The sequence below is a fragment of the Meriones unguiculatus genome, chromosome 6 (assembly GCF_030254825.1).
Source record: "Meriones unguiculatus strain TT.TT164.6M chromosome 6, Bangor_MerUng_6.1, whole genome shotgun sequence".
Taxonomy (NCBI): Eukaryota; Metazoa; Chordata; class Mammalia; order Rodentia; family Muridae; genus Meriones; species Meriones unguiculatus.
Genome location: NC_083354.1, coordinates 24019213 through 24046149, shown reverse-complemented (window position 1 = coordinate 24046149; position 26937 = coordinate 24019213). Strand labels below are relative to the sequence as shown.

The 26937-nt window shown below is 45.6% G+C and overlaps 1 protein-coding gene across 2 annotated transcripts in view; it reads right to left on the bottom strand.

Annotated features, from left to right (window-relative positions):
* The window catches only part of Dis3l (DIS3 like exosome 3'-5' exoribonuclease), a 38857-nt gene extending 20407 nt beyond the window's left edge, over nucleotides 1–18450 (bottom strand). Inside the window, exons 1-5 of one of the 2 annotated variants that reach the window (XM_021654216.2) lie at nucleotides 18047–18310; nucleotides 16580–16733; nucleotides 5696–5824; nucleotides 4403–4538; nucleotides 585–761 (exon numbers count right to left, since the gene is read on the bottom strand). In XM_021654216.2, the coding sequence (XP_021509891.1) occupies nucleotides 585–761; nucleotides 4403–4538; nucleotides 5696–5824; nucleotides 16580–16733; nucleotides 18047–18185 (735 nt within the window). In that variant the 5' untranslated portion in view covers nucleotides 18186–18310. Of the gene's footprint in view, nucleotides 1–584; nucleotides 762–4402; nucleotides 4539–5695; nucleotides 5825–16579; nucleotides 16734–18046 lie in introns of both variants that reach the window. The other variant, XM_060384920.1, reaches the window with a different exon arrangement.
* Nucleotides 18451–26937: the final 8487 nt, after the last annotated feature.

The window sequence follows — 26937 nt, the reverse complement described above, 5'->3', positions numbered from 1 at the left end:
CATGGACTTTAGCTTGCTACCCTCAGGCTTTGGCTACCATCAGATACTTGTACATTGCTGGTTAGAATTGAAAAATAGAGTAGTTCTGATTCTTGATTGTGGTGGAAGCACAAGACTGCACACAGCCACCCAGGAACACAGGAAATGGATGTGGGTAAACAGGTCAAAGCTGAGGACTTACTGTATCCACATCTTTCCCCAAACTTTGAGAGCCCCTGGGTTCTGGGTCCTGGGAAACCACAAAGATTCTAATCCTCCAGCTGGGCAGGAAAATTGCAAAGGAGTGAAGACAAATTCACAGATGTGAGGATGCTGCTATTACCTCTACACCCTAATGCAAAAATGTGTCTTTTTCAGTGACTGAGGCTACCGGTATACTTGTATGACACATGGAAAGCTTAGAACTAGACAGTTAAGAACTATGGGAAAATGGTTCCCAAACAATGTTGAGCTGGGCACCTCTGCTTACTGAAGCCCATCCTGTGGACAGGCATCAGACTCAGAGCCCTGGAGTGAAACGCAAGCTGAGAGGAGAAAAAAGTATGCCGGTTGTTACTGACCCCACCCTTCACTGCCACGCTCACCTGGATGTAGCGTCCAGATTTGATGCCTGCCTCAAGCACTTCCAAGGGAAGGTGTTCTGGGTACTCCTTCCCATGGGTTTCCTGACTCTCACTCTCCCTTTCCCGGCGAGACTGAAGGATGGAATCACAGAGCTCATGGGCAGCCTTTAAATCCGGCCAGAAGTTGTCCAGGTAATTCTGTGTTTAGTAAAGGCACAGAGAAATGCAGTGAGATGCTGATCCTTCATCCTAGCACTACCACAAAACCAAGAGTGTAAGAGTACTTGCATGAAGACCTGAGTTCAAATCCCAGCACCTGCATAAAAAGTGTGGCTTGGCTACAGATATGCCTGTGCTGAGCAGTGAGGACTTAGGAGACAGGAGGATTGCTGGGGCCTGCTAGCCAATGGCCTAGCTTCTGGGTCAGTAAGTAAATTATTTCAAGGGGATAAATAAGGTTAGAGAGCAATAGAGCAAGACAGCCAGTGTCCTCCTCTGGTTTCTGTGGCTGTACCTGCACACACAGATGAACACACACACACATACACAATCTGTTTTCCATCTGCACATGATGGTCTACAAGGAATCCTATCTATATATAGGAAAACCTATTATGTATTTTTACCTTCTTACATGTGATTTCAACTTAGTTTAAGGCTAAGATACATTCTCTTTTCTCAAATTATAAAGGAAAGAAAACATCCCTGTGTGGAAGCCAGCATTTCTCCTGTCAATTTCATATCCTGTTTGGACAGCTTTTCTTCCCTTTTTTCACCTAAAAGTTCTGTCCACATGTGCGTCAGCATGGCAACTCTGTACTCATGCGTCACTTAACGCCACACTTGTGTTAGGAAACAACCTCTTCATGCAGAACTGGTTCTTGCATCTAACTTGGAAGTCCCCAAAGAGTGCTGCTCTCTCTCATCTGAACTTGACCATCTCTCTCTTTTTCTGCTATCATTCACCTCTATGGGGCCCTTGGTCACAAAATTTGCTCAAGAACTGCTCTACAAAATAAAACTGTCCTATACTACTGGACTACAAAAAGTAATTCTCAAAAAAGTAGAAAAATGTAATTTTAGTCAACTGTCCTCTGTGGGAACAAGACATGATATATTGCAACAGAAAAAGCAAGTGACACTGCCATTAATATCTAGCGTCCCTGGAATTCTCTGGCACTCCAGAACACATTTTTATAGCACAGTCAAGAAAATTCTATTGGCAAATCTTTAGCAATACATGCACATGGGAACCCTTATGGAATCTATAATTCAAAATCAAGCTGGACATTCTATAAACTGACAGGGATCATGGAGGCTGCATTTTGGTTTTTGCATCAGAAAATGCAAAAAGCCAGTAGATTTGATTGGCCAACTGGACAGACAGGAGAGCCCTGCCACCTGTGAAGAGGTCAACAGTCAGTCTGACCTCTCAGAAAGGACTTTAAGAGCTAGGAGGATGGTGTTGCTATGACAGCTTGAAGCAACTGACACTAATAAAACGACGTGCCTGTGACCCTGCATACAAATAATGCCTCACCCCAACTCCTCAAGTGCCCCTACTCTTCCTCACAGTTCTGATGGGGAGCAGTGAGGGGTGGCTGGCATACAAGAATGGCTTTAACGGGTAGGATCGTGGCTCAGCTGGTAGAAGGCACAAAGCCCTGGGTTTCATTTTTAGCACTACATAAACCAGGTGATGGTGCACACCTATAATCCTAGCCCTTGCAAGTCTCCACTTTCCACTGGAAGATCAGAAGTTCAAGGTCATCCTTACCTATGCAGGAAGTTTGAGATCTGTCTGGTATACATAGCCTTTCGGGTGGAGCAGATTATACACACACACACATATGTGCATATATACATATATACAGACAGACAGAAAGACATACACGGAGTGAGAAGAAGAGAGGAGAGAGTGAAAGAATGAAAGAAAAAAAGGGAGACTGGACTTAAAACAGTTTGCCTTTGTATATGATAATTATAATAATAGTCTGGAAGGCAGGTCAGCACAGTGGCTAAAAGCTTTGAAGCCTGACCCCAGCCATTTTGTAGCAAATGCCTGTGGGCAAGTGACTTAGCTTCTCCGTGCTTCATTTTTCTTACTAGTACAATAGGATTCTGCTCGACCTCAGTGAACTGCTGCAAGAACTGAAGGAAACAACACATTCATATTACTATTAGTAACATACTTACGCTGGCCACAAAAACATGTTGATTACTGCTAATGAGGAGGAAACAAATAAAACTACCATTTTGTAGGTTTTTTTTTTTAAAAAAAAGAGAGATCACTGGCAATTTTAGTGTTAACCTGCCTTCCTCGTCACCTATGGAAACTACACACACAACTAGGGGCGGAAGGTCAGTGGTAGTGCATGCTTAGTATGGTGAGACCCTGGGTTCAGTCAATCTCCAGTACTGACACACACACACACACACACACACACACACCAATGTACACACCATACACATGTGACATAGAATACAAACACACAACGCACACAAGCACAGCTTACTGACAGCAGAGGCTTACTGGGGTGCTCTTGAGTTCTGTGTTCCCCATAGTTCCAGGAGTCAGCCTGGACTTGCTAAAGGGCTGAAAGGGTTAGGCTAACTTTGTAACCTATATGTCTTCTAAAGCCTATAGTTTTGAGTTTTAGGTCCAGGTTAAGCTAAAGCCTCTTAGTACCTTTCCAGAGAGTGAAGGAATGTGACCCTATCTGTGAGGACAGATATAAAAAAAAGGGCAAGCAAGCAATGACCTTCAGCAAAAGAAGGATCAGACCCTTGTCCTTGAGATAGCGTTTCTTAGCAACAAACCTAGACTTCTGAGTAGCTTTTGACCTCCAGCCAAAAGTCTGTAGCCCCTAATCTTCAAGGATGAGTTAACCACCCCCACCTTAAATTGCAGCTGCATTCACACTTGGCAGGACTGGCCAAGCTTGAGCACCTAAAACTAACCAATTATCTTACTTTATAACTTCCTCATCCAATCCTAAATTACCAAAACTGCAACTTCAAATTTCCCACAATTTTTCTTTTAAAAACCTAAAGGCCTTTGTCTCCCGGTGCCACTCTTTGCTGACCGGCAGGGGTGACCCCGTTGTACAATGGTTAATAAACCTCTTGCTTTTGCAACGAGTCTTGGTCTGGGGGAGTTTCTGGGAAGGGCGCGATTGAACTCCTGAGCTGTGAGACCCCAGGTCTTACAAGGCCACTTGGTCACCAATAATACTATGGACCATTTTTAAAAGACCTATTTACTCTATGTGCATGAGTGTTTTACTTGTCTGTATGTATGTGCACCACATACATACATACATAGATGCTTCTCGTGCTTCAGGAAGTCAGAAGTCCCTGTAGGTGTTGGGAACTGAACCCAGGTCCTCTGTGAGAGCAACAAGTCCTCCAAACCACCAAGCCATTCCTCCAGCTCCCAATATGGACCATCTTAAAGTCTTCCTTCTATGTTCCCCCTCAACCCCCCTCCACCATCTTTGTTTGTTTGTTTTTATCCTTCGGAACAGGGTTTCTTGGTGTAACAGCACAGTGCTGGCTGTTCTGGAACTCGATTTGTCCTTAAAATCATAGAGCTATAACTGCCTCTTCATCCCAAGTGTTGGGATTAAAGGTGTGCACCCCCCCTCCCTCTTATTTGTTTCTAAGTCAGGCTCTCTGTAGCCCAGGGTAGCCTCAAACTTTCAGCAAGCCTCCTGCGTCAGCCTCTCTAGTATTAGGACTACAGGTTTGAAGTCTTTGTCTTATCTGTGTTGCCAAGGGCTCTATACTGAGTCTATACTGAATGTGTGTGCGTGCCTGGGCACGCGTCATTGGAAATACCTTGAAAGAAATGACGAACACGCCTTCTGTTTCACTTCCATACTGTTGGATGGCCTCTTCATCTTCTGTCACCATAACGATGGGCATTCTGTCCTCACAGTGGTGATAGTACCAAACAGCCGAGTTGTAAATGCTCCTGGGACAGCAAAGCATAGTAAGACCCTCAGCCATAGCACACATCGGCCCCTATCTGTCACCCTGTGCCCATAATTATTCATTCATTTGTTTGTTTGTTCTTGCTTTATATAACAAATACTTCCTGGGTATCTACTCTAGAGGACCAGGGGGCTGGGCCCTCTGTGAGAGACAAAAAGGAATCAGAAAGCTCCTCCCATCTCTTCTTCCTAGATGTTTACACCCCATAAAACCACTTTTAGTTCCTGCTTTTGTTTAGAAAGCTCCAGACTCTGTCTAACACTTTCTAACTGGAGGCTGAGCTACCCTCACATGGGGAATGACCGGCAACACTGCTGAGGATGAGAAACAAGGACCCAGCTAAGACAAAACCCGGCTTTAGCTGGTAACCTAAGACCTGAAAGGAAACCACATGCTAGGCCTGCAATCTTCCGCTAAGAGCTGAAGTCTGGGTCTAGAGAGCTGGGTTCAAGACTGCACCACATTCCCAGTGAAGTACATAAACCCGGAAGGTCCATGTGGGCAGTGTCTGTCTCCTCTGCAGTGCTATAGGCACTCACATTCCACTCCAAGGAACCTTGAAGTTAACACTCAGGGGCAATTAGCTAAGCGCCTGGGATCTTGCACTTGGGCCACCTTGTGAAGTACTCCAAGGGGCCTCTCCAAGTTCCCAGCAGGACCGAGCCTCCCCTTTCCATTAGCCTCACACCCTCCACTGCTTCCCCCATCTTACTGTCGTCACTTCCAATCCTGCCCTGGGAACCACTCTCTGCAAGCATGCCACACCCAAGTGCTGGCTTCACACTGTACTTCTGTGCAGACCTAAACTAAGTCATTGCATTTTCTAGAACACTTTCCTTTTAGTGAGACTGGCCAAGGACATTAGATTGAGTCATGTTTTTATTCAAGGCATCAAAGGTAAGCCTTCTACACCACTGGTAGGACCTGCCGGTCCTGGTTTGGGTCTAGGCAATCTCAGGGAGGGTACCTTCGCCTCCTTAATCCCAAATCTAACACTCATGTATTCAGACGGCATATGTGAAACATTGACAGTGTACAGGAGCTGCTGCTGCAGTCTGGCCCAGCACAGAGCAGCCCCGAAGGGCCACAGGCAAGGGAAGAGAACAGCCTGTGGGAAGGGCGGGACTTGCTGCGCACCTGGTCTGCCACTTCTCCACGGCCTCCCCCTTTTCCCGGGGGAGGTAACAGCGCTGCTGGAACTCGTTGGCGAAGAGCACACAGTCATGGCGAGCATCCTTCAGCAGGTTTCGCAGTTTGTTATACTGTCTGCAACACAGGGGGCAGAATAAATCTAACTCAGCAGGTACTCATCTCCTGCCACCTCCTGCCAAGGATCAAAACAGATGAGGCACTTCAGAGTGACAGATGGATTGTTTAAAACCCAAGAAATGTCCTAGCACTCCGGAGACTGAGGCAGAGCAATGAGTTCGAGGGTGGTGAAAGACAAAATAAGGGCTGTGAGGATGGCAAGTAGGTAAAGTGCTTGCCACACACACACGAGGACCTCAGTTCAAATTTTTCAGAACCCAAATAAAACCAGGTGAGAGTGTTTGCCATCCCCGTGCTTATGCTGGGAGACAGGTGGAAACAGGAAAGCTCCAGAAGTGAGTCTGGTGTGGGCGGCAGGGCAACAAAGGGAGAGGCAGAGACCAGCAGCCGAGGTCGTCCTCTGACCTCCACACACGCTGTGGCATCGCGGGCGCGCCTGCACACGTGTACACACACACACACACACACACGCACACAGGAATGTGCACATGCGCGCGCACACACATGCACACTGATAATAATAAAAAGGAAGGAAACAGACCAACCCACCCGAGAGCAACTGTTTGTATTGACTTTGGTGTGCTTGGTGTTAGTGGTTCTCAGTTGTGCCTGTTAGTTGCCTGCACTTGGGGAAGGCCTCATTAATTAGTTTGCAGATCGATTAGACGCCTTCTGCTTTCCCTTGGAGATGTCTGGCCATTTTACTATGCAGTTACATTATCTGCCTTCTTGTAACTGCAGCACACAGAGGCAAGTAGAGCTTGGCACCTTTTTTGGTTCCTATTTTGTTGGCAAATGGTACTTTTAAGCATGAATACAGTTCACATTAGCTGGTAGGCCTAGACAGGGTCATGTAAAGTGAAAAGATTAAAGGTTTATCTGTGAATTGTATTTATGCAGTCTCCATGATAATAGAGAGAGACCCATCTGTGAGACAGTAACACAAAGTCTAAGTTTCCCCATCAAGACAGTTTTCTAGTGATGTGAGGCAGAACTGTGCCCAAACAGCAAGTCTACCATGGGTCAGCTTCTGGAAAAGAGCTTTCTAAGAGCCTGTAATCAAGAGATTACAGAAAACATTCAGGCAGTTACTTCAAAGGGAATTGGTTGGGTTGCCAGTTTTGAGGTGCTGGGATCCAAGCCAAGGCCTTGCGCTTACTTTGGTTATCACCCTGGATAACACCCTTCCTTCAGCAAGTGTTTGCCACCTTCCGAGGCCAGGCCTTTGGCTAGAGCGGGTGAGCACTACTTCACTACATGCCCCTGGAGACACCATCTAGACAGGCCAGGCCCCACATGCAGCAGCCTGACTACAGCAAGCCAAACAGCTATTCTGACCAGATAAAACTCAAAATCAGAATTGCCTTATAATTCAGCAAGGCCATTTCTGGGTGAAAGAGAAAGAGAGAACTGGAGGCTCATGATGAAGCTCAGGGTGGAGCACTTGCCTACCATGCCCGAGGCCCTGGGGCAAACCCTGAACCCAGTTGACTAAGTAAGTATACACATAGATAAAACCACAAAACTCAACCAAACAAAAACAGGGTTCAGACAGATTATCTCGGCACTTGCATTCACAGTGGCACCTTTTACAGCAGCCAAAAGGTGGACACAACTGAATGACAAGGAATAAATGACCCAGTGTCAATATTAGTCAGCCTTTGCAAGGGGGCTCGGGCACCTGCTGTCACATGCGTGAACCTGGGCACACCCTGAGTGAATAAGCCAGTCACAAAAGAACAAACACGTGGCTCCAGCTGTGGAGGCAGCTAGAGTAGAGACACGGAAGCAGAAAGCAGACTCCTTTCTAGGGGTTGAGGTCAGGAAGGGAGAGGTGGCATTTGAGCAGTCCAGACTTTTAGTCGGGGAGATGAAGACTCTGAAGCTTGGGGTAGTGGACCTAGCTGCACAATGGTGTCACTAAACTATATACTTAAGAATTAAGGAAATATAATTTTTTTTAAAGACAGGTTTTCATCCAGGCATGGTAGCACATGCCTTTAATCCTAGCACTCAGGAGGCAAAGGAAGGCAGATGTCTGTCTGTGAGTTAGAGGCTGGCCTGGTCCACATAGTGAGTTCCTGGACAGCTAGGGCTATGTAGAGAGACTTTGTCTCAAAAACAAAACAAAACAAAACACCCACAGAATTTGGGAAGCAGGAACAGGAAGATCACTGTGAGTTCAAGGCCAGCCTGGTCTACAAATTGAGCTCCAGGACAGCTAGGGCTATACAGAGAAACCTTGCCTCAAAAAACAAAACAAAAAACCCAAAGCAACCAAACAACAACAAATGACAGCATCCCATAGAGCCTAGGCTCATGTCAAACATGATGGAGTGATCTTTCTGCCTCCACCTACCTTGATTATGTGGTGCTGGGGACCAAAACTAGGGCTTCACACGATTGACACGCACTCTGCAAATTGCTCTGCCCTCCAAAAATTGAGTTTTATGTATGTATATATATTTTATGAAAATTAAAAAAAAGGAGCTATGGTACTTTGCTAAACAACAACAACAAAGAAACCCCACAGAATCACTCGCTTTGGTGGAATAAATGGTGAAAGGACATGGGAAGGCTGGTGTGGCTCCCTGGAGCAGGCCTGAGACCTAAAGCACACGTAGAAGAAAGCCAGAGAAATAGCCCAAATGTGACGAGTGGGGACAGAGCATTCAGGGCAGCAGACACATTGCTCCATCTGTCCTCAGTCCTCAACCATAAGGGCCATAAGGAATGTAGGCATAGCACCTGGGTCAGCACTGCCGTAAGCCTGGGCTTTGGGGTCTGAATAGAGTGCCATCTTCATAATCCATTACCTCTGCCAGCTCTACACACATCGCCCTCACTTTATTCATTTATCATTTTTTGAGATAGGCTTTCCCATGTAAACCAGGCAGGCCTTGAACTCAGAGATCAATCTGCCTCTCTCCCCCAACTGCTGGGATTAAAGGCCATATCCAGCATCACCTTCATTTTAAATTGTATTTGATATTATTGTACATGTGTGATGGGGGGGGCTTGTTTTAGAGGGCAGAGAACAACTCTGTTCCACTTTATAAGGGTTCTGTGTGTTCCCATTTGTCAGCCAGATAAAGGGAATGGACTAACAGCATGAGAATACTGATGGGAAGAAGGCAACTCAGCAGTGAATCACTCCAAGTGCGACAGTCAGGGCTTCTTGGAGAGGTGCAGGCTTATGGCTATAATTTAGTAGTGCACCCATACAATACAGTCATAATTTCTGTTAGTCAGGCTTTGCAGTGTTTATGATAGCATTAGGTAGACAGCAGCCTGTGTGAAGTTAGCAGAGAGAAGCTTCGTAGCACCTTGAACAAATTTCACCAGAGTGATGGCAGTGGTTTAGACAGTCAAGATCTTCAATCTTAAACATGCCAGTCTTACGCCAGATTATGTGGAGAACAGCTCTGACCATAGGACTTGGGAGAGGTAGGAAGATTAGATGTCTAAGGTAATCCTTGGCTACAAGGAGTTTGAGACAGCCTGGGCTACATGAGATTCTCTTAAAACAAGTTTCAGTCTTACTGAAAAAACAAAACAAAACAAAAACATAGACAGGCTTAGATGTTTTCCAAATCCTGGAGATGGCTAAAGTAACTTCTTTAGACTGAATATTGGGGATGGGGTAGAGAGAGAGAGGTATACCATTTTGCTATGTTGCCCAGGCTAGCTCTGAACTCCTGGGTTCAGGTAAGCCTTCTGTCTCGGCTTCCCAAGTGCTGGGAGTATACGAGCATGGCACCATGCCCAGCTTGATGGCTTTTTATTATTTGATGATGGCCTTGCCTACAGGTGCAACAGCCCCCTCTGCTGGTAATACCCAGCAAGGGCTAGAAAGAGGAAGAACGGGGAAATCAGCTGTGTCTTTCTTTGCTAGGCTTCGCAGTGCCACTCTCGGGTCTCCTAGATCCACTTTCAGGCCTTCTACAATTTCAATGTTTATGTTTCTAGTGCTATCAGCCATACTTTTATGGAATTTAAGGAGTGAATTTTGAAGTATCTCAACAATCAAATGCTGTAATCTTAATAATAATAATAATAAAAACCACATTTATTTCCTCAGGCACATGGAGGTCAGAGGACAGCTTGCAGGACATGCTTTTCTCCTTCTGTCTGTGTCCCAGAGACTGACCTCAGGTCGCCAGCCTTGGTGGCAAGTGCCTTCACCTGCTGAGCTGTCTGCTGACCTTCATTTTTTTATTTTTATTTTTAAGAGTCTTGGTCTATTGCCTTGGCTGGCTTTGACCTACTATCATTTCTCCTGTTGCAGCTTCCTAAGTAGTTAGGATGACAGGGACATACCAACACACCCAGCTAACGCTTGGGCTTTAAAACAAAAAACAAAATAGAACATTTTGAGACAGGGTCTTGCTATGGAGCCAATGCCCGCCCATAAATCAAACTCAGGTTGGTTACAAATTGTTTCTTTTCTTTTTTTTTTAAAGATTTATTTACTTATTTTATGTAAATGGGCACTTGTCTGCATGTACATCTGCACACCAGAGGACAACATCAGACAATTGTGAGCTGCCATGTGGGTGTTGAGAATTGAACTAGTACCTTCAGGAGAGCAGTGAATGCTTTTAGCCACTGAGCCATCTTTCCAGTACTCAAATGCTTTTTGAGACAGGTTTCACTGTGTAGTCCCAGAGTTTTGCCTGCCTCTGCCTCCTGAGGGCTGGGATTAAAGGCGGTGCACCACCATACCTGGCCTCAAACTTACTTTGTTCCCCTGCCTCAGCCTCCTAAGTGTTAGGATGTAGGCCTGTACTAGCACTCCCAACTTGCAGTTTGGATCTGGATGTCCTCCAAGGTTATGTTAAATGACCCACAGTGATGCTATTTAGGAATGGTGGAACCTTTAAGGAGCACAGAAGACTCGAGGTCCACATGCGTACAGACAGAACTAGAGAAACCAGAGTTGTTATACACGCAGACCTCTTTCTTCAACAGAAGAAACTGACACCTGTTCACCTGGAAGGCTGGAGTGGATGTTGGTGATAACCTGGTAACCTTTTGCTAGTCTATGCAGCCAGCCCTCACCTGAACCTCCCAGACTCTGGGCACTGTTTCTCAGTCTATACAGCCATTCTTATGAAAGAGGTCCCATGTACTTCGCAACAGTGTTTGCTCTCATGCTTATTAAAAACCCTGGCTCCCTAGGCCCTTATCCTGAGCACTGTTTCTCAGCCAACAGAACCCATTCTCGTGGAAGAGGTCACAGATGCTCTGTGAAAGATGTGCACTTTGTAAGGGAATTTCGATGCAGTCATGCTTTAAGTTCTGTTGTGAGGACTGTCAGGAGGAAACTTTTCCCCAAAGTTTTACTGTGTTTAAATACATAAAAAATAAACTGCTTGGGGTCAGATTCCGGAATTTTGAACCAGCTGGACTAACCAAGCCGTGCTGAACTAAGTTTCCTTCTTGCCTCCTGTGGTTAGTTTCTTTGCAGGTAGCAGACCTCTCGGACTCCCCCAGAGAAGAGGTCTTCAGGTCATTTGGGATGTGCACCTAAAGAAGACTCCAGGACTCTGGTCTCAGCTTCCCAGTCATGAGGGTGTGGCTTTGCCCTGCCAAATGTTCCTCACCTGATGTGCCACCTCATTACAGGCCCAAAGCAACAGGACCAAGAGATCACAGACTGGAACATATCAAGTCACATGTGAAAACAAATCTTTCTTTTTTGTGAGTCAATGATCTCGGTAAACTTGTTACAGCAACAGAAAACTGGCTAATACACCACTGTGTCTGCAATGCTGACTAAAATGCTACTCTTTTCGAGGCCTCAGACAACCCAGGATCTATGTAGAATTTCCTGTTCTTGCCTCAAGTGTTCTTCCTCTGTCTAGTTACCTGAGCCAAACCTTAGGGCTATCCTTGACACCACCTTCTCCCCATCACACATCTAAAATCATTACTAAGTTCTATAAATTAAAGCCATGCATGGTTGCACACACCTTCAATACCACTGCTTGGGACATAAGATGCAAGAGGATCTCTATGAGTTTAGGCCAGGCTGGTCTACACAGTAAGTTCCAGGCCAGCCAGGGCTATAGTAAGAACCCCTATCTCAAAAATAAGTAAATAAATAAATATTTATAAAATAACTTTATCCATATATAATTCACACACACACAGATTCATTTAACCATTGGGCTCGGTGGCACACGTCTATAATCCCAGCACTCCAGGAGACAGAGGCAGGCAGATCTCAGTGAGTTTGAGGCCAGCCTGGTGTACAAAGCAAGTCCAGGACAGGCAGGGCTACACAGAGAAACCCTGTCTCAGAAAAAAGATAAAAAAAAATTACCCTTTGAAAATGTGTAACCCGATAGCTTTTACCCACAGTTATGCAAATATTATCACTCTCTAATTCCAGAGCATTTCATTCCCCTAAAAAGAAACTTGTGTTCATTAAGCAGTTAGTCCCCAACCCCTGGCAAACACTAACCGATTTTCTATCTCTATTTTTGTCTATTCAGGACATTTTATGTAAATAAAATTGTATGTGATTAACTTTTTAAGCTAGTTGATTTACTTAGCATGCATATGTGCCTGTGTATAAGCCTGTGCATAGCATAGCACAGCACAAACGTGCAGGTCAGGAGACAACCTATAGAAGTTAGTGCTCTCCTTCCCCCATGTATGTACCAGGGATTGAACTCAGGTTGTCAGGCTTGGTGGCAACTGCCTGAGCCTCTTTCTGGCTCCAGCATAATTATTTTATATATATATGTGTGTGTGTGTGTGTGTGTGTGTGTGTGTGTGTGTGTGTAGCTGGCTTCTTTCACTTAGCACAATGTTTTCAAGGTTCATCTAAGTGTTAACATGTTCAGTCCTTTTTTTTGGATATACCATGTTTTCCTAAACATTACCAACTGAAGGTCACTTGGGTTGTTGTTACTTGCTAGCTATCGTGAATTAAGCTGTGGGACCAATGAGAGAGCTCCGTAAAAAATAACTGTGCAGAACTGATAACATGAGTGTAATCACTGGCTCCTGTAGTGGGTCCCAAAGGTTGTCTTCTGACCTCCACTCACACACACTCATAGCACATATATTTCATTGTGTATATACACACATACACACACACACACACACACACAAATAACAAAAATTTTAACGTAAAACAAATCCACTAGGAATAAAGCCAGTGTTTTTGGTTTCAACATGGACATTCTTCCAGTTCCCATGGTTACGGATGTACTTCCAGTTCCCATGGTTACATACTTAGAAAATGTTATTGATTCCCACCTACTGAATAGGTCTTGGGAGCACCCATTTCCGCCTATATCTAAGCTGCCAGTAACCTCACTATAGGTTTCAATGTGTTCTCTAGTGCATTGAAATTTCATCCCCTCGTGAGATATTCAGTATGAAAAGTCAACCAAACTCCTGTGCATAAAAGTAGGATTCCAGGAAGTAGTTAGGATTCAAAAGTCATCAGGTAGAGTCCCAGGACTGAATTGCTGGTGGCTTTATACAAAGGAGAAAAGTAATTTACCTCAAGCGTTTGTCAGAGTAACGTACAACAGGCTAATATAACACCTCATCTCTTACAGCTGCAGCCTCCATTTTCTTTCCTCCAGGACTCTTTTCACCCGAACCCAGCAATCTTCTAAAACAGTAACCTGACATCATGCTATCTTGAATAAAACCCTTCCTTGACATCCCCAAAGCCTGTAAGGCCTTCCAAGCGTCTTTTCAGTTCCTTGAGTGTGCCTTTTCTCCTCCTTTTCCTAGAGAGCTTTTTCACTTTGCCTGGTCTCCTCCTTGTCCGTAAGCGTTCACTGTAGGCAGCTCACTCAGTAAAGCCCTTCCCTGCTCCCTGGTTGGCTGGGGCTCTGCTCTAGCCATGTCCTGGTACTGCAGAACATCTGCTACAGGTGTGGCTCTACATCTGTGCAAGATTATTTGAGCGCGTCTGTCCTCTCTCGGGACTGGATCTGCTTTTGTGTACTGCTGTGTTCTCAGTCTAGCAGTCTCTGGATAAACATCTGGATGAACACATGACACCTGAATGCGTGACTGTGTGAGAGCCTCTCGGAGCCATCGAGTGCCCCTTCATTAAATAAGCAGTTGAGGATTGCTAGGTGACAGATGTGTGATTATCCTGAACAATCAGAGACTTGACATTATTCAATTGTTCTCTGCAGTTTATTTATGCAAACAGGCACTCTCTGCATTAGTATTCTTGAGATCAAAATATAAAACACACAACAGGATTACAGGTTATATCTCTCTGTTGTTAAATCTAACTCTGGTGCTTTCATTTCCTTAAAATGACACAATTCCACTTCCCGGGAGCCGCCCCTGTGTACCCATGTTCCTCACTGGGGAGCACTTCATCTACAGACGGAGAACATCTAGAAGCCAAAGAGCTGGCTGCAGCAAGAATGGGTGCCTTTCTCTGTCCTTGTTCCTCACAACGCAGTATGACAACAGTCTACACAGCTTGGGCTGCTTTCGGTGCTTTAGTAACCTAGAGATGATTCAGAGCCTCATCCTTGATGAGTGAAGGGTATATGCAAACACCATGCTATTTAAAACAACTGTTAGTATACTTATCTTTTGGGGGAGGAACTGTTAGTATACTTATCTTTTGGGGGGATGGGCAGGTCATAGTGTACAGGTGCAGGTCAGAGGACAATCGGAGGGATCTGAGGCTCTCTCCTCTGTATCCACATTACCCTGTGGACTGAACTAAGTCCTCAGGCTTGGTGGCAAGCTCCTTTACATGCTGAGCCCCTTTGTTGGCCCAATGCCATTTTATGATTTGATTTATTTTTAAATTTTTAAAATTATATTTATTCATTTTATGTGTGGCTGTTTTGCCTGAATGTATGTCTGCATACCACAAAAATGTTTGGTGCCCACAGAGGTCAGAAGTGGGAGGGCATTGGATCCCCTGGAACTGGAGTTTTGGATGGTTGTGAACCACCCCGAGGTTGAGGGGATCAGACCTGGGTCCTCTGTAACAGTGACAAATGGTCTTAACTGCTGCACCATCTCTCCAGCTGTCCCCATGCCATTTTATATCTAGAACTTGAACAGCTGAAGATTTTGGTAGCTTTGGGTTCCTAGGACCAACTCCTTTTATAAACCAGGGGACTACTGTAATACATTTATAGTTTTATAATATTGTGCTGTTTATTAAACTTAAAGGTCTAATTTGGTTTTAAGGTTTATTAAGGATGAAGAATATAAATAGATTTATAGCTAAATACCAACACAATTATGCATGTTTGTTTGTTAAGACAGAGTCTCATACAGTCTATACTGGCTTCAAGCTTTCTGTATAACTGAGGCTGACCTAGAGCTGACCCTTCTACTTTACAACTGCTGGGATTACAGGTGTCTACCACTATGCCTGGCTATAAGATATCCAGGAGAACGTTCTCTGCTAGGTTCACCTGTTAAAGCCATCAGCAGTGTAAGCTGACAAAGTGCTTACCTAATGAAGAATCAGGGGCAGCAAGGTCACTTTCCAACTTCTCACCTTTTGCTTTATCATATAGAATACTAAGACACAGGGTAAAACACAGCAAAACCCAACAGCAGTAGCTCTTGATCAAGTTTACTATGAACATTCAGGAGAAAGGACATTTAAATTCTAACTCTTTGCTTTCGGTTGTCCCAGGAATTGGTTTGCAAAACAATCCTAATATTAAAAACACTTTAGAAAGCAGAAGTTGAAGAGGCTTGCAGTGTGTGAGCCTCACAACGGTAACAACAAATTGATTTTAGTAAAAGAAATTGAAATATGACACCTGCAGCAGTGCTTAAACCTGGATGTGTAAACATCTATAGCTCTGTGTCTGAATAAAGTAAACTTCAAGCTCATTTTAAAATACTCAATTTGAAAAAAAAAACCATGCACATCCCAGCTAATGTATATTTTTCTGAACTGAGCATAAGGACAATTTATCATTTTCATATACAAATATAAAAAACTTTATCTTTTCCTACCAAAGTCTGAAGAAACCAAAACATCTTAAAAACAGAATAAATACAGCTTCTGCTTGTTAAATAACTTGGGGTGTTGAGGGTTTGAGTTTAAAATTCTAACCTGCTTTTCCCATAGTCTTTAAGTTCAGGTCATAAAAGTTTCCATTGTTAAAAGAAGCAAAACTGTATTTTAGGGTATTTGCACAGAAAGGGGCAATTACTCTTTCATTTAGGTACAAGGCAAGTATTTTAAACTGGTCCAATTAGAAATGTTTTGTTCAGAAAATACAATTACTGTGGCTGATAGTTCCAGGACTAATCTAAAAATAAGAATGAGCTATTTTTTAATTGTATTGAATAAATCACTGTAAGTACAATTTGTATCCACAAAGGAAGATAAGATTTAAAAGTATTCTTTTCCCAAGAAAAGAATGCTCCTGAAACAATATATCTATAAATAGGATTAAATAATATGCATTACTAGCAAAATAACTGTGCTACCTATAAATATGTAAATCAGAAGCCAATTCACCATAGAATCTTAAATACCTACATCCTGGGGACACTGCAGATTATTGATCTACAGTCAGATCTTTTGGCCAGGTGTTGATCCGCACATATAAAATGTTACTGCATTCCTCGGCAGCAAAGAGAATACCAAATTAGTTTCAAAACTCCTTTCTGACAAAATAACGAACTCTTCCTCTTCCCCGCCAACAAGGGACCTTTTCTGAAGAGGGTAGGGGAACCTGTTCTATAAATAAATAAATAATACAAAACAGATACCTCCGGCCTCTCTGATGCTGCACAGCTTGACAAGCCGTTTGCATGAAAATAATTCCCTTCAACTCGGGGAACTCGAGGACCTCAAGGTAATCCTGGACAACTTTCCAGTCTGGGATCACATAATGAGTCACTTCAGCAGACAAGAGCTTCCCATCTGAAACATAATTCAGAGCGGAAGCGATTAGGTAACATTTTCAAACCTGGTTTATGACTATTTCAATGTCACAGTGCCCCTGGTGTGCAAAATAACTTCTCATCTTAATTTCACCTTGAAGTTTTTAAAAGACAAGACAAATCTATTTTGGTAGAGGCCCAAAGTTCAGAGCAGATTCACTGCCGCCTTCTCTCTCTCTCAACTGTGATTAAATACGAGCCGAACATGGTCTATGCTGTTGCTTGTACTTCGCAGGAGGATGACTGATATTTTAAAAATAAGTACATCCTTGGAAGAAGCTAAATTTCTGTTAACGGACCACTGACGTCCATGAGAACTATCGGATTCTTACATGCCCATTATACACCTACATCTATCTCTACACGTATGTACACATATATGCACATATGTATAAGTGCAAGAGTGTATGTGTGTTAATCACTTGTGTGTACCCAAAAATTTCAAGGCTGTTCTGTCGGAAGCTTCTGAACATGGCTACACTGCTCCTAAGGGTTGAAGAGAATGTCCCAGAAAGGCTGTGCTGTACAATCCAGGGGCTGTGGGTAGGGCTTCCACTCAGCTGGTAACTGTTTGGTCAAGCTGTGACCTCAATCGGACATTGTGAAAAGACCCCTCACGCTCATTTCCCGCTAGAGGCAACAAACAGCAACCCTGCAGCCTGAAAAGGTCGGGCCTTCAGCAGTCCCCAGCCCAAGTTTCAAATCCTGGACGAAGAGGCTGTCACGCTGGAGGGCCAGCAGAGGAGCAGAGCAGCAGAGCAGGCTGTGCCAAACGCCCAGCGGCGCGTTCAGGAGCAAGACAAGGGCGGCCACATTCGGGCGGGCCTCTCCTGCTTCACTGCCACCGAGCTGCGGGCGGAAAGAGGGAGGCCTCAGGGCCCTCGGGAACCCCAAGCACCCGGTGCCTGCGGGCCCTCGGGGCCTCCCGTTTGACCGGGCCATAGCGGTAGGCAAGTCCTGAGAGAGGCGCCCCTGACGCAGCAGGCCGGCGCCGCCTACTTCCGACCAGCAGGAGGGCCGACCGGACACTGGGACGCTCCGGGACGTCTCCCCGGCGGCCCCAGCTCGCTCCGGCTGCCCGCGGTCCCGCGAGGGCCCGGCTCCGCCCTTGACGCCAGGCCCAAGCCGCCCCCGCGCCTCAGGTCCCGGCTCGCTTCACACCGCGACGCCAGGCCCGGGCTGCCTCGGCTCCTCGGGCCCCGGCTCCCTTCGCTCGCGCTCGGCAGCCCTCGCTACGTCAGGCCCCGGCCTCCCTTGCTCCGCCCCGGCCTCCCCGTCCGTCCCTGCCCTGACCGTTGCGGCAGGCGGCGGGTTGCGGGCACAGCGGGCTGTTGCAGGCCACGCTGGGCCGCAGGTAGTGCTCGCGCACGATCCTCAACGTCCGGCCCTGGAAGGTCCTCAGCAGCAGCACTTTCTCCCGCTTCTGCAGCATGCTGGCCGCGTCGCCCGGCACGGCGGCCGGGAAGCGGCGGGCGGCGGGCGGAGGCGAGGCCGAGGCTTGGGGCCCGCCCCTCAGGCCTGGTCCGGCCGGCAGCGGCAGGAGCGTTCCCGCCACCGGGCTCTACCTCGCCCGGGGCGGAGAGCCGCCTGGGCCCGGCCCCGCCCGCGCCTGCCGCCTCTCTAAGCCCTAGTCGCCTCAGGGCCGGGATGAGTGTAGATAACCTGTTCACCGGAAGGATCATCGGGCTTGACGGTGGGAGGTGGCCGCTAGTCTAAAAGCCCCGACTCACAAGATTATTTTACTTTGTATCTAGCCACAGGCGAGTGTGAGAAAGGCTGCCGTATTAGCAGGGATAATAACTAGAGTTTTCTTGTTCTTGCTTTTGCAGCATCTGAAAAAATTGAAAGGCTCAGCAAATAAGCTGGTAACCCTGCTGGTCAAACATGTTTTCTCCTTCGAAATATGCTTATATTAAACTTCAATACATGTAAACATTCAAACAGATAAAATGAAAGCCAGTCCTGGGGTGAACACTGTACAACTTTTATAGCCTCGGCAGCCTCTGGCAAAGGGATTCTTAAAACCGCCATTGACACAATCACAACGTACTGTGCTTGTAGCGCTTGACAAAAAGGACAGTATCTTGGGAGACCACACACTCTTCTCCAAGCACTCAGGCCACTGCAGATACATTAGCAGCTTCTCACAGCGCAGTGTCGGAATGTCGTTTAGCTTCCTTAAATCAAAGGTGTTTACTTGTATCCCCGTTTTATAGGCTGTGCATTAGGGAGCTTAGGCGCCCAAGGATACCTCGTTATTAAGTGGCAGAACCAATGTTCAAAGTAGAGACTGCTCAACTCATGTATCTATTCACAGGTGAATAAAACACAGGGCCTGCGCCTAAGGAATTTACTGCTTGGCAAGCGGGCCCAGCTGGCTGCAAACTCGGGGCTCTTCCAATGCTGTCTAGGTGAACCAGGTCCAGTTTCTCCTCCTCCTTGTACCTCTGTGTCAAATTACTCAGGGTGAAGCTCAGGGGAGACCTGCACAGGTGGGAAAATAGTGTAGAGCTGGCACGCAGGCGACCGTGCAAAGAGGGAGGCCCTCTCAGGCAGGAGTCAGTTCCAGAAAGCCCAGAGGACAGCGAGTAGGCCAAGTTGTTCCCTAGATAAAAATAAAAAAGGCTTTATACAACTGTCCACAAGTCTGTCCCCAGTTCCCTTCTTGTCTTTTTAGAGCTGCTGGTTCTATGGGATTGGAGGAATGACTTTGATTAGGTACTAATCTGCCCTTAATATCTCTCTTCAGCACTTTGTAGCTTGAAATTGTCTGCAAATGAACAATTCTTTAAGGAATAGGGCATATCTAGGCTTCTATTGAGAGCTGATTTTATCAGTATTTAAAATAAGGCAGGGATGTAGCTTTAGTTTGTAGAGTGCTTGCCGAGCATGCACAAAGTTCTGTCCTAAGCGCCAAAAAAGCCCCCCAAAACTGGGCGTGGCTCCACACAGGCTTCTAAGTCCATCACTTGGGAGATAGAAACAATATAAACAAAGGTTCAAGGCCATCAGTCAGAGGCCAGCCTGGGGTGCACAAGCTGCTATCTCAGAAAATAATTACAAAGCCCACTGCATATCTCCTGTGTGTGTATTAGGACGATAATGTGTAAATTACTTATTTGTGAGATCGTCTCAGGTACCCACGCTGGCCTCAAGTTTGTCATGTAGCTGAACTTCTGATCATCCCTCTGGTAGCTAAGTGCTGGGATTACAGGTACCTGGGGATGGAACTCAGGGCTTTGTGCATTCCAGGTAAACACTGAGCCATATCCTTAGCCTCTCTTTCCCTCCCACCCTCTCCTTTTCTTCTCTGGCTTTATATATTATGTTGAGAAACATGACTCCTTTTTTTTTTTTAATACTTTTTTTTTTTTTTTTTGAGACAGGGTTTCTCTGTGTAGCCTTGGTTGTCCTGGACTCACTTTGTAGACCAGGCTGGCCTCAAACTCACAGCCTGCCTCTGTCTGCCGGAGTGCTGGGATTAAAGGCATGTGCCACCACACCCGTATGATTCCTTAGTTCTTAGAAGTGATGATCTGTAATAAGCAAGGATCTTTTGATTGGTTGGTTGGGTTTTGTCTTGTTGGCCATCTGAGACCTTTGGATTGAAAAAGGCAGAGCAAACTAGTTAAAAACACTAGTTTTTAAGGGTGGGTGGTGGTAGCTCATGTGGTAGCTTTAATTCTAGGCTGAGGCAGGTGGATCTCTGAGTTCAAGGCCATCTTGGTTTACAGAGTGAGTTCTAGGACAGCCTACACAGAGGAACCCTGTCTTGAAAACCAAACCAAACCAAACCAATCAACCAACAAACCAACAAAACCAGTGAGATGGCTCAGCAAGTAAAGACATCTGCTCTACTACACTCATATACTTTAAATAAAATGTAGCTAATTACAAGCATTCTCGGTTTCTCAGGACAAGATGCTGCATGGGTGACGAACATCACTTATCTAACTTTCTGCAGGACTCAGACCAATGGAGGAAGACTCTCTTTGGAACATTGTTGGGCTCTAGAGAGTCCTCTAGAGAGCTCACACCAACAAATAACTCTACCACAGAGAAATGCTGTCAGAACTAGTCACATGACCACACAGAGGAGGAAGTGTGTTCTTCAGGGTCTGAAAGCTGACAACATGAACCTTTTGAACTAAACAAGCAAGTTATGCTCTGCCCAAGCCCAGTAACCCTAAATGAGTCAATCCGTTTCACCACCAACTTCACCCTCATTATTTGGGACAATTTTAGCTGAACTCACTGTCTATCCTTCGCTTGGGTGTTCTATCTCTTTGGGCGGAAGCCCCCATCTCTACACCTAGATTTCTTACTTCACATTCAACCCCTTATGGTAGTTAGGATAATAGAACTCTCTGCAAAATTTATGTCCACATTTTCTCGAGGCACATGGATGAGCCATGTTCTTTCTCACAGGTAGATGGGTGGTGGCCATGTGTCTGGGTTCCTTTTGGCAGAATGTCATAGTGGCACCATTTCCTGCAATGGCTCATAATACTCCCCCACCCAACTCCCTACCTACATGCCTTTTCTAATTGTTGTACCAGCTGGATGCCAAAGCCTAGGGCATTAGCAAACTGGCATTAAAGATAGTAAAGCTCCTATCTACTTTGGTTCCTGAAAGACTGTAGAGCAGAGCAGAGCTTGGCCTCTCCATACCCAGTGGACAGGAGAAATAAACCCTTCCATGGGGATAGTGGGGGATGGGTGGGTCTGAGCACATGAGAATCCCAGCACTTGGCAGGCAGGGGAAGGAAAAGCAAGCTCAAGTTCAAGACCAGCTATCATTACCAAAATGTACTTCCAGTTAAAAGAGATTGAGGTGGCTAGAGGTGTGGCTTGGTGGAGGACGTTAAGATCCTTGTCTAATAGTTGCAAGGCTGTGTTTAAAACAGACGATGAGCAAACACCCCTCAATAGATACTGAGCACCATGGGGCAGTTTGGTGATTTCTACAGTCATGTCAAACTGTGCAGTTCTCTAGCGGGTGGGGCAGGTGTGCCGGGTTCTGGCTTTGTTCAGCAACAGCGCCACATTGGGCAGGGCATCCGATGCCCTGCTTCTTTCTTTGGTTGCTTCTTTCCTGACCACCTAAGTGTAGATGGACTGAGTGCTGCCCAGATAGCAGTGCACTGTGGCAGCTTCCAGCACAAAGTGGCCCAGAGTTCCATTTCCCCGGTGCACGGCTTCCATCTTCCCTTGTCTGAGCATCAGTGTGTTCACACTGCGGACCAGCCATCGCACCAACAGGCCTTCCTACAGAAGCACTTGGGGAATGCAGAACTCGGTGTCACTGGATCATAAAGTCTCATCTGAAGGTTAGCCTTGGGAGGGAAGGAGCAACTTGCCAGGCCTGAGAGATCCAGGATGGTAAATCTACAGAAGAAATTTCAGAAGATGCGCTCTAAGGACCAGAGCGCATTGCAGAAGCACACGTTGAAATATTCCGTGTCTATTTGCTTCTTATTGATTTGTTTTGACTAGCATACAACGTGCTTACTGCAACAGTCAAACAATGCAGCAGGATGCCAAGTAAGAACGCAGAGGTTCTGGTCTCATCCGCAGTCTGCTCTCAAGCAGTACATTACTGTTGATTGCTTCTCGGCCATTTGGCTTAGATCAAGTGAGTACTGTTGATAGCTTGTATGATCCCAAGAGTTAAAGATAATGTGAAGCTTGCAACTCTTTGAAGGGCTGGGCAATCTGTGTTGTACCCGTTAGTCACAGCTGGGGCTTCTTGGCCACTGATTGTTCTAGCACCTTTTTCTTTTCTTTTCTTTTCTTTTCTTTTCTTTTCTTTCCTCTCCCCCCCTTCTTGCTTTGTAGTCCAGGCTGGCCTCAAACTCTGTGAACTGCCTGCATCTGCCTCCCTGAGTGTCGGGACCACCACGCCTGGCTTCTAGCTTCTGGCTTTTCTTTTCCTCTTTCCTCTCTCTTTTTCTCTTTCCTGTCCTCTTCCTTTTCTGTTGCTGTGATAAAATACTCAAACGTGGCTGGTGAGATGGCTTAGTGGCAAGGAAATCTGCTGCCAAGACTGAGGACCCAGGCTTGATCCCCAGGGCCCACAGCAGAGAGTGGACCCCTGTAAGTTGTCCTCTGACATCACATGTGTGCTGTGGCAGGTGCACAGTGGAATGCGCGTACATACAAACGAAATAAAATGTAATAAAATGCCCAACAGAAGCGTCTTAATGGAGACGGGTTGTCTTGGCCCACAGCTCCAGGAAGCAGTCCATCAAGGCAGGGGAGACAGGGTAGCTGGGGAGCGAGGCAGCGGGTCCCCTGTCCACAGTTGGGGATCAGAGAGGGTGAGTGTGATGCTGTGTTCACATCCTATCCCAGGTAACGGTACTGCCGCAGTGGGGCTGTTCACCCCAGTCGGCCTATCAAGAGAACCCCCACAGGTCACCCCACAAGCCACCCCACAGGCCTACCTCCCCACAGGTCACCCTACAGGTCACCCCCACAGGCTACCTCTCCAGGTGGTTCTGGGGTTTGCCAAGCTGACCGCTGAGATTGACCGAATACATCCCTTCTGTTCCTCTTCTTTCCTTCCTTTTTCTTTGAGGAGAAAGGCTTGCTGTGTAGCCCAGGGCCTCCATGTTTCATTCCCGCTACTTCAGCTTCTACTGTGCAGCCTCGTGCCCAGTTTGTGCTTGCTGTATTCTCACATTTAGTTCTAAAAGCACTTTTCCTTGACAATGTTACTGTTAGACATTATATTTTCCAGGAAAAGAAGTGAGGAAGGAAGGAAGGATTGACTCAACCGCCCGGGCCACACACCAAGTGAGTGGCAAAGTCAGTTTGGAACCTAAGCAGGCTGTTGAATTCTTAGAGCAATGGCCCAGGTGTACAGCCTTCTGCCTAGTGAACATGGGGAGTTGTGGGACAGGGGCACGTTCCACAGTGGGCCACAGGAGCACAGTGACAGGGTTACAGGAAACAGTCGCGCAGGCATTGACCTTACCGTTTCCCTGACTTCTGCAGCGTTAGCAGTCTCTGCTGTAAGACATGGCTGCACAGTGGTACTTGGTCCTGACGCTAATGAATCAGTGGTTCTAAGGTCACGTGGATGTCTACATTTATTCCGTCACCTAAGGAGTCAACTACTTTCACTTGTACCCCATGGCAGCTTAGGAAAAAAAAATCCACTTCCTATATGTTGAAGGTTAATATTGATATTTGCCTTGGCATTCACAACACTCAAGGAACCCCAATAACCCACCTCCCAATGATTATTTTGAGATGTTCTGCTAACTCTAATTTTTTTTTGTTTTTTCGAGACAGGGTTTCTTTGTGTAGCCTTGGCTGTCCTGGACCAGGCTGGCCTCAGACTCACAGTGATCTGTAGGTCTCCCCCAAGTACTGGGATTAAAGGTGTGTGCCACTGCACTTGGTTTAATTCAATCTAATTTAAGAGTAAATGATTTTACGCTTGTAACTATCTGAACCAGATTTTCACTGTATCTACTGATAACTCCAGTGTTCTACCACTAGGAGGTGCTGTTTCATTGATTTTTTTTTTTTCTTTTTCTTTCTTTTTTTTTTTTCTTTTTCAAAGTAAGTGCCTCACCTAGTCCCTTTCATGGGAATATCTGATAGTGAAAACCTTGGCCTTTCACATACCACAGTTAAAATGTATCCAATTATTGGAGACAAAAAAGAAACAAGCAAACCGGTTTGTGTTTTAACAATACCTTTTTTCAAGCAGCTCAAAGGTCTGGGTACTTCAACATTAATTAGAAGCTAAGCTTCATTGATTAACACAGAAAGGGAGAAGAAAACCCTGAGTCTCAAGGCAGAACAGAAAGAAACTCAGTCACCTGGCTTGCCAATTACAATTCCAAAATAGAAACATTGCTGTTGTGGTTTAATTTTTTGATTGATTTTTCTTTGATGAGATTAAGTTTTTGCCCATCTTGTAGAAGTGTTTTTGTGGGTCATGATAAATACTTATTTCAAAGGTAAATTTATCACACAAAGTTTTTCCACTCTATTTTGTTACTGAATGTATCTGAGCTGGGGTGAACAAATCCCATTTTATATCTGTGTCAATAGACTAAGAATTTTGAAATCAAGATAAATACAACAGAAAGTTTATGGAAATACAACAGAAAGTTTAAGAAAACAAGGAATACTCAACCAGAATTCTGAACCTCCAGAATAAGTTAAATAAGATATTAGAAACATTACTTATTTTCATTGTTTAATAAGTAAATTGAAAGGCACACTAATACTTTTATATCTGGTTATAAAGCAAGAGAACTTAAAATTGCAGTTATTCGGGATACAAAGTGAATAAAGAAAAAAATTGCAGTTATTCTTAATTTTGGGTCTTTCTGTGTAGTCTGGTAGCCTCGAACTCCCAAAGATGCATGTACCTTGGTGTCCTTAGCGCTGGGATTAAAGGCGCATGCCCCCCCACACTTAGATATGAATCTCCTCTGCAAGGCCCTGCACGCCACTACCAAGATTCTCATTTGAAGAAGTAACTGAGATAAAGTGTGTCTACACCCAAGGGCCAAGAATCTTGGAATGTGTTAGAATTCTGTCTACCAAAATCATTTACAACAGTCTCAGCCTGGTGAGATGGCTCAGTGAACAACAGTTGCACACTTCAGAGCTGAATCTCCCTAGGCCCAGACCTCACTCTGAAGCCTTCCCTGTACAGAGTTAGTCCTTCTCTCCCCCAGAGCATGGGCCCCCTTCGGGAGGGCAGCAAGGTTACACTTCTGACCAGCACTTCCTCACAAAGAGGAGGGGAGCTGTGTCCTCCAGGTCAGGGTCCATTCTTAGCACCCCTGTGACAGGTGAGGGACAGCCAGCATCTCTTGAAGATCAGAATTGTAAATTTAAGATGAGAGGCTTTCTCCTCACCCCGCTTTAATGTACACACACACACACACACACACACACACACGAGATATCATAAAAAACATTGTCTTTTTCGACAAGAGAACGGTCTTAGATCTTAGAAACCAGAATAATCTGATCGTGTTTACCGTTTAGCTCCCCAGGCCTTATCTTCTGTGACTGGAAGGCATTTTGGTGTCCTTCCAGTTCTACACACATTGTTCTTTAATTAGCTCGAGGCAGTACAGTGATCTCAGAACAGCACTCCCCTTCTCTGAAGCTCCCAGCACCTGCCAGTCCCTGATCCTGAAGTCGGAGGGCAGGGGCAGGCTTTGAGCCCTGGAAGTGCTGCTATTTCAGTGCATATGAATCTGCAGACAATAACCTGCATAAGCCTCTTCATTAGAGGATGCAGACTTAACCGCCATACATGCAGCATTGGAGTCACATACCCTACGTATTGGCTAATGCTGGCATGAGATTTATGATCCTGGTAACGTGGAGTTTCCTGTCCATGGCCCATTACGTCCATCACCTGGGTGAAACGTAAGAAGGAAAACCAAATAAACGGGATACAGCTGGTTAACACCAAGCAGGCCACGGCACACCACTCACAGTGCGCAAGCTTCCTTCCCGCAGCCACTTAATTTCTTAGCAGCTTTCTGGACGCGGTGCTCCCTTCAGAGGTGCTCTGGGGCTGGGAGTGTAGCTCAGTGGTAGGGCACTTGCTCAGCATGTCAAAGGCCCAGCACCAAAAGGGAATGAAATAAAAACACATGTAATTATAAATATATTCGACGAAATAGAAATACAAATAACCACATTTATTATGGTTATATACCTTTTATGTTCCCCACGTCACAGGCACCACGCCTATCTAATTACAAACATAGGTTAGGTATGTAATTCGTGGGTTATTAACAGATGTGCTCAATCCTTCATAGATAAGTTTAACACATTTTGATTATCTAAAAAGGAAGTCCCATTCTTTCAAAACATTTTTATTTGTGTGTATATGTGTGCACCTGCTTGCCTGAATGTGTTCCACGTATGTGCAGTGCTTGAGGAAGCCAGATGTGGATGTTAGACCTCTGTCAGCTTGTCACGAGCAGCCCAGTGTGGGTGCTGGCCACTCAACCTGGCCCTGTGCCAATGCAGCACAGCGAGTGCTCACAGCTGCCGAGCAGTTTCTGCAGCCCCATTCTTCCTCTATCCCCCACCCTCCTACCCCATTCTTCCTCTATCCCCCTCCCTCCTACCCCATTCTTCCTCTATCCGCCTCCCTCCTACCCCATTCTTCACTCTATCCCCCCTCCCTC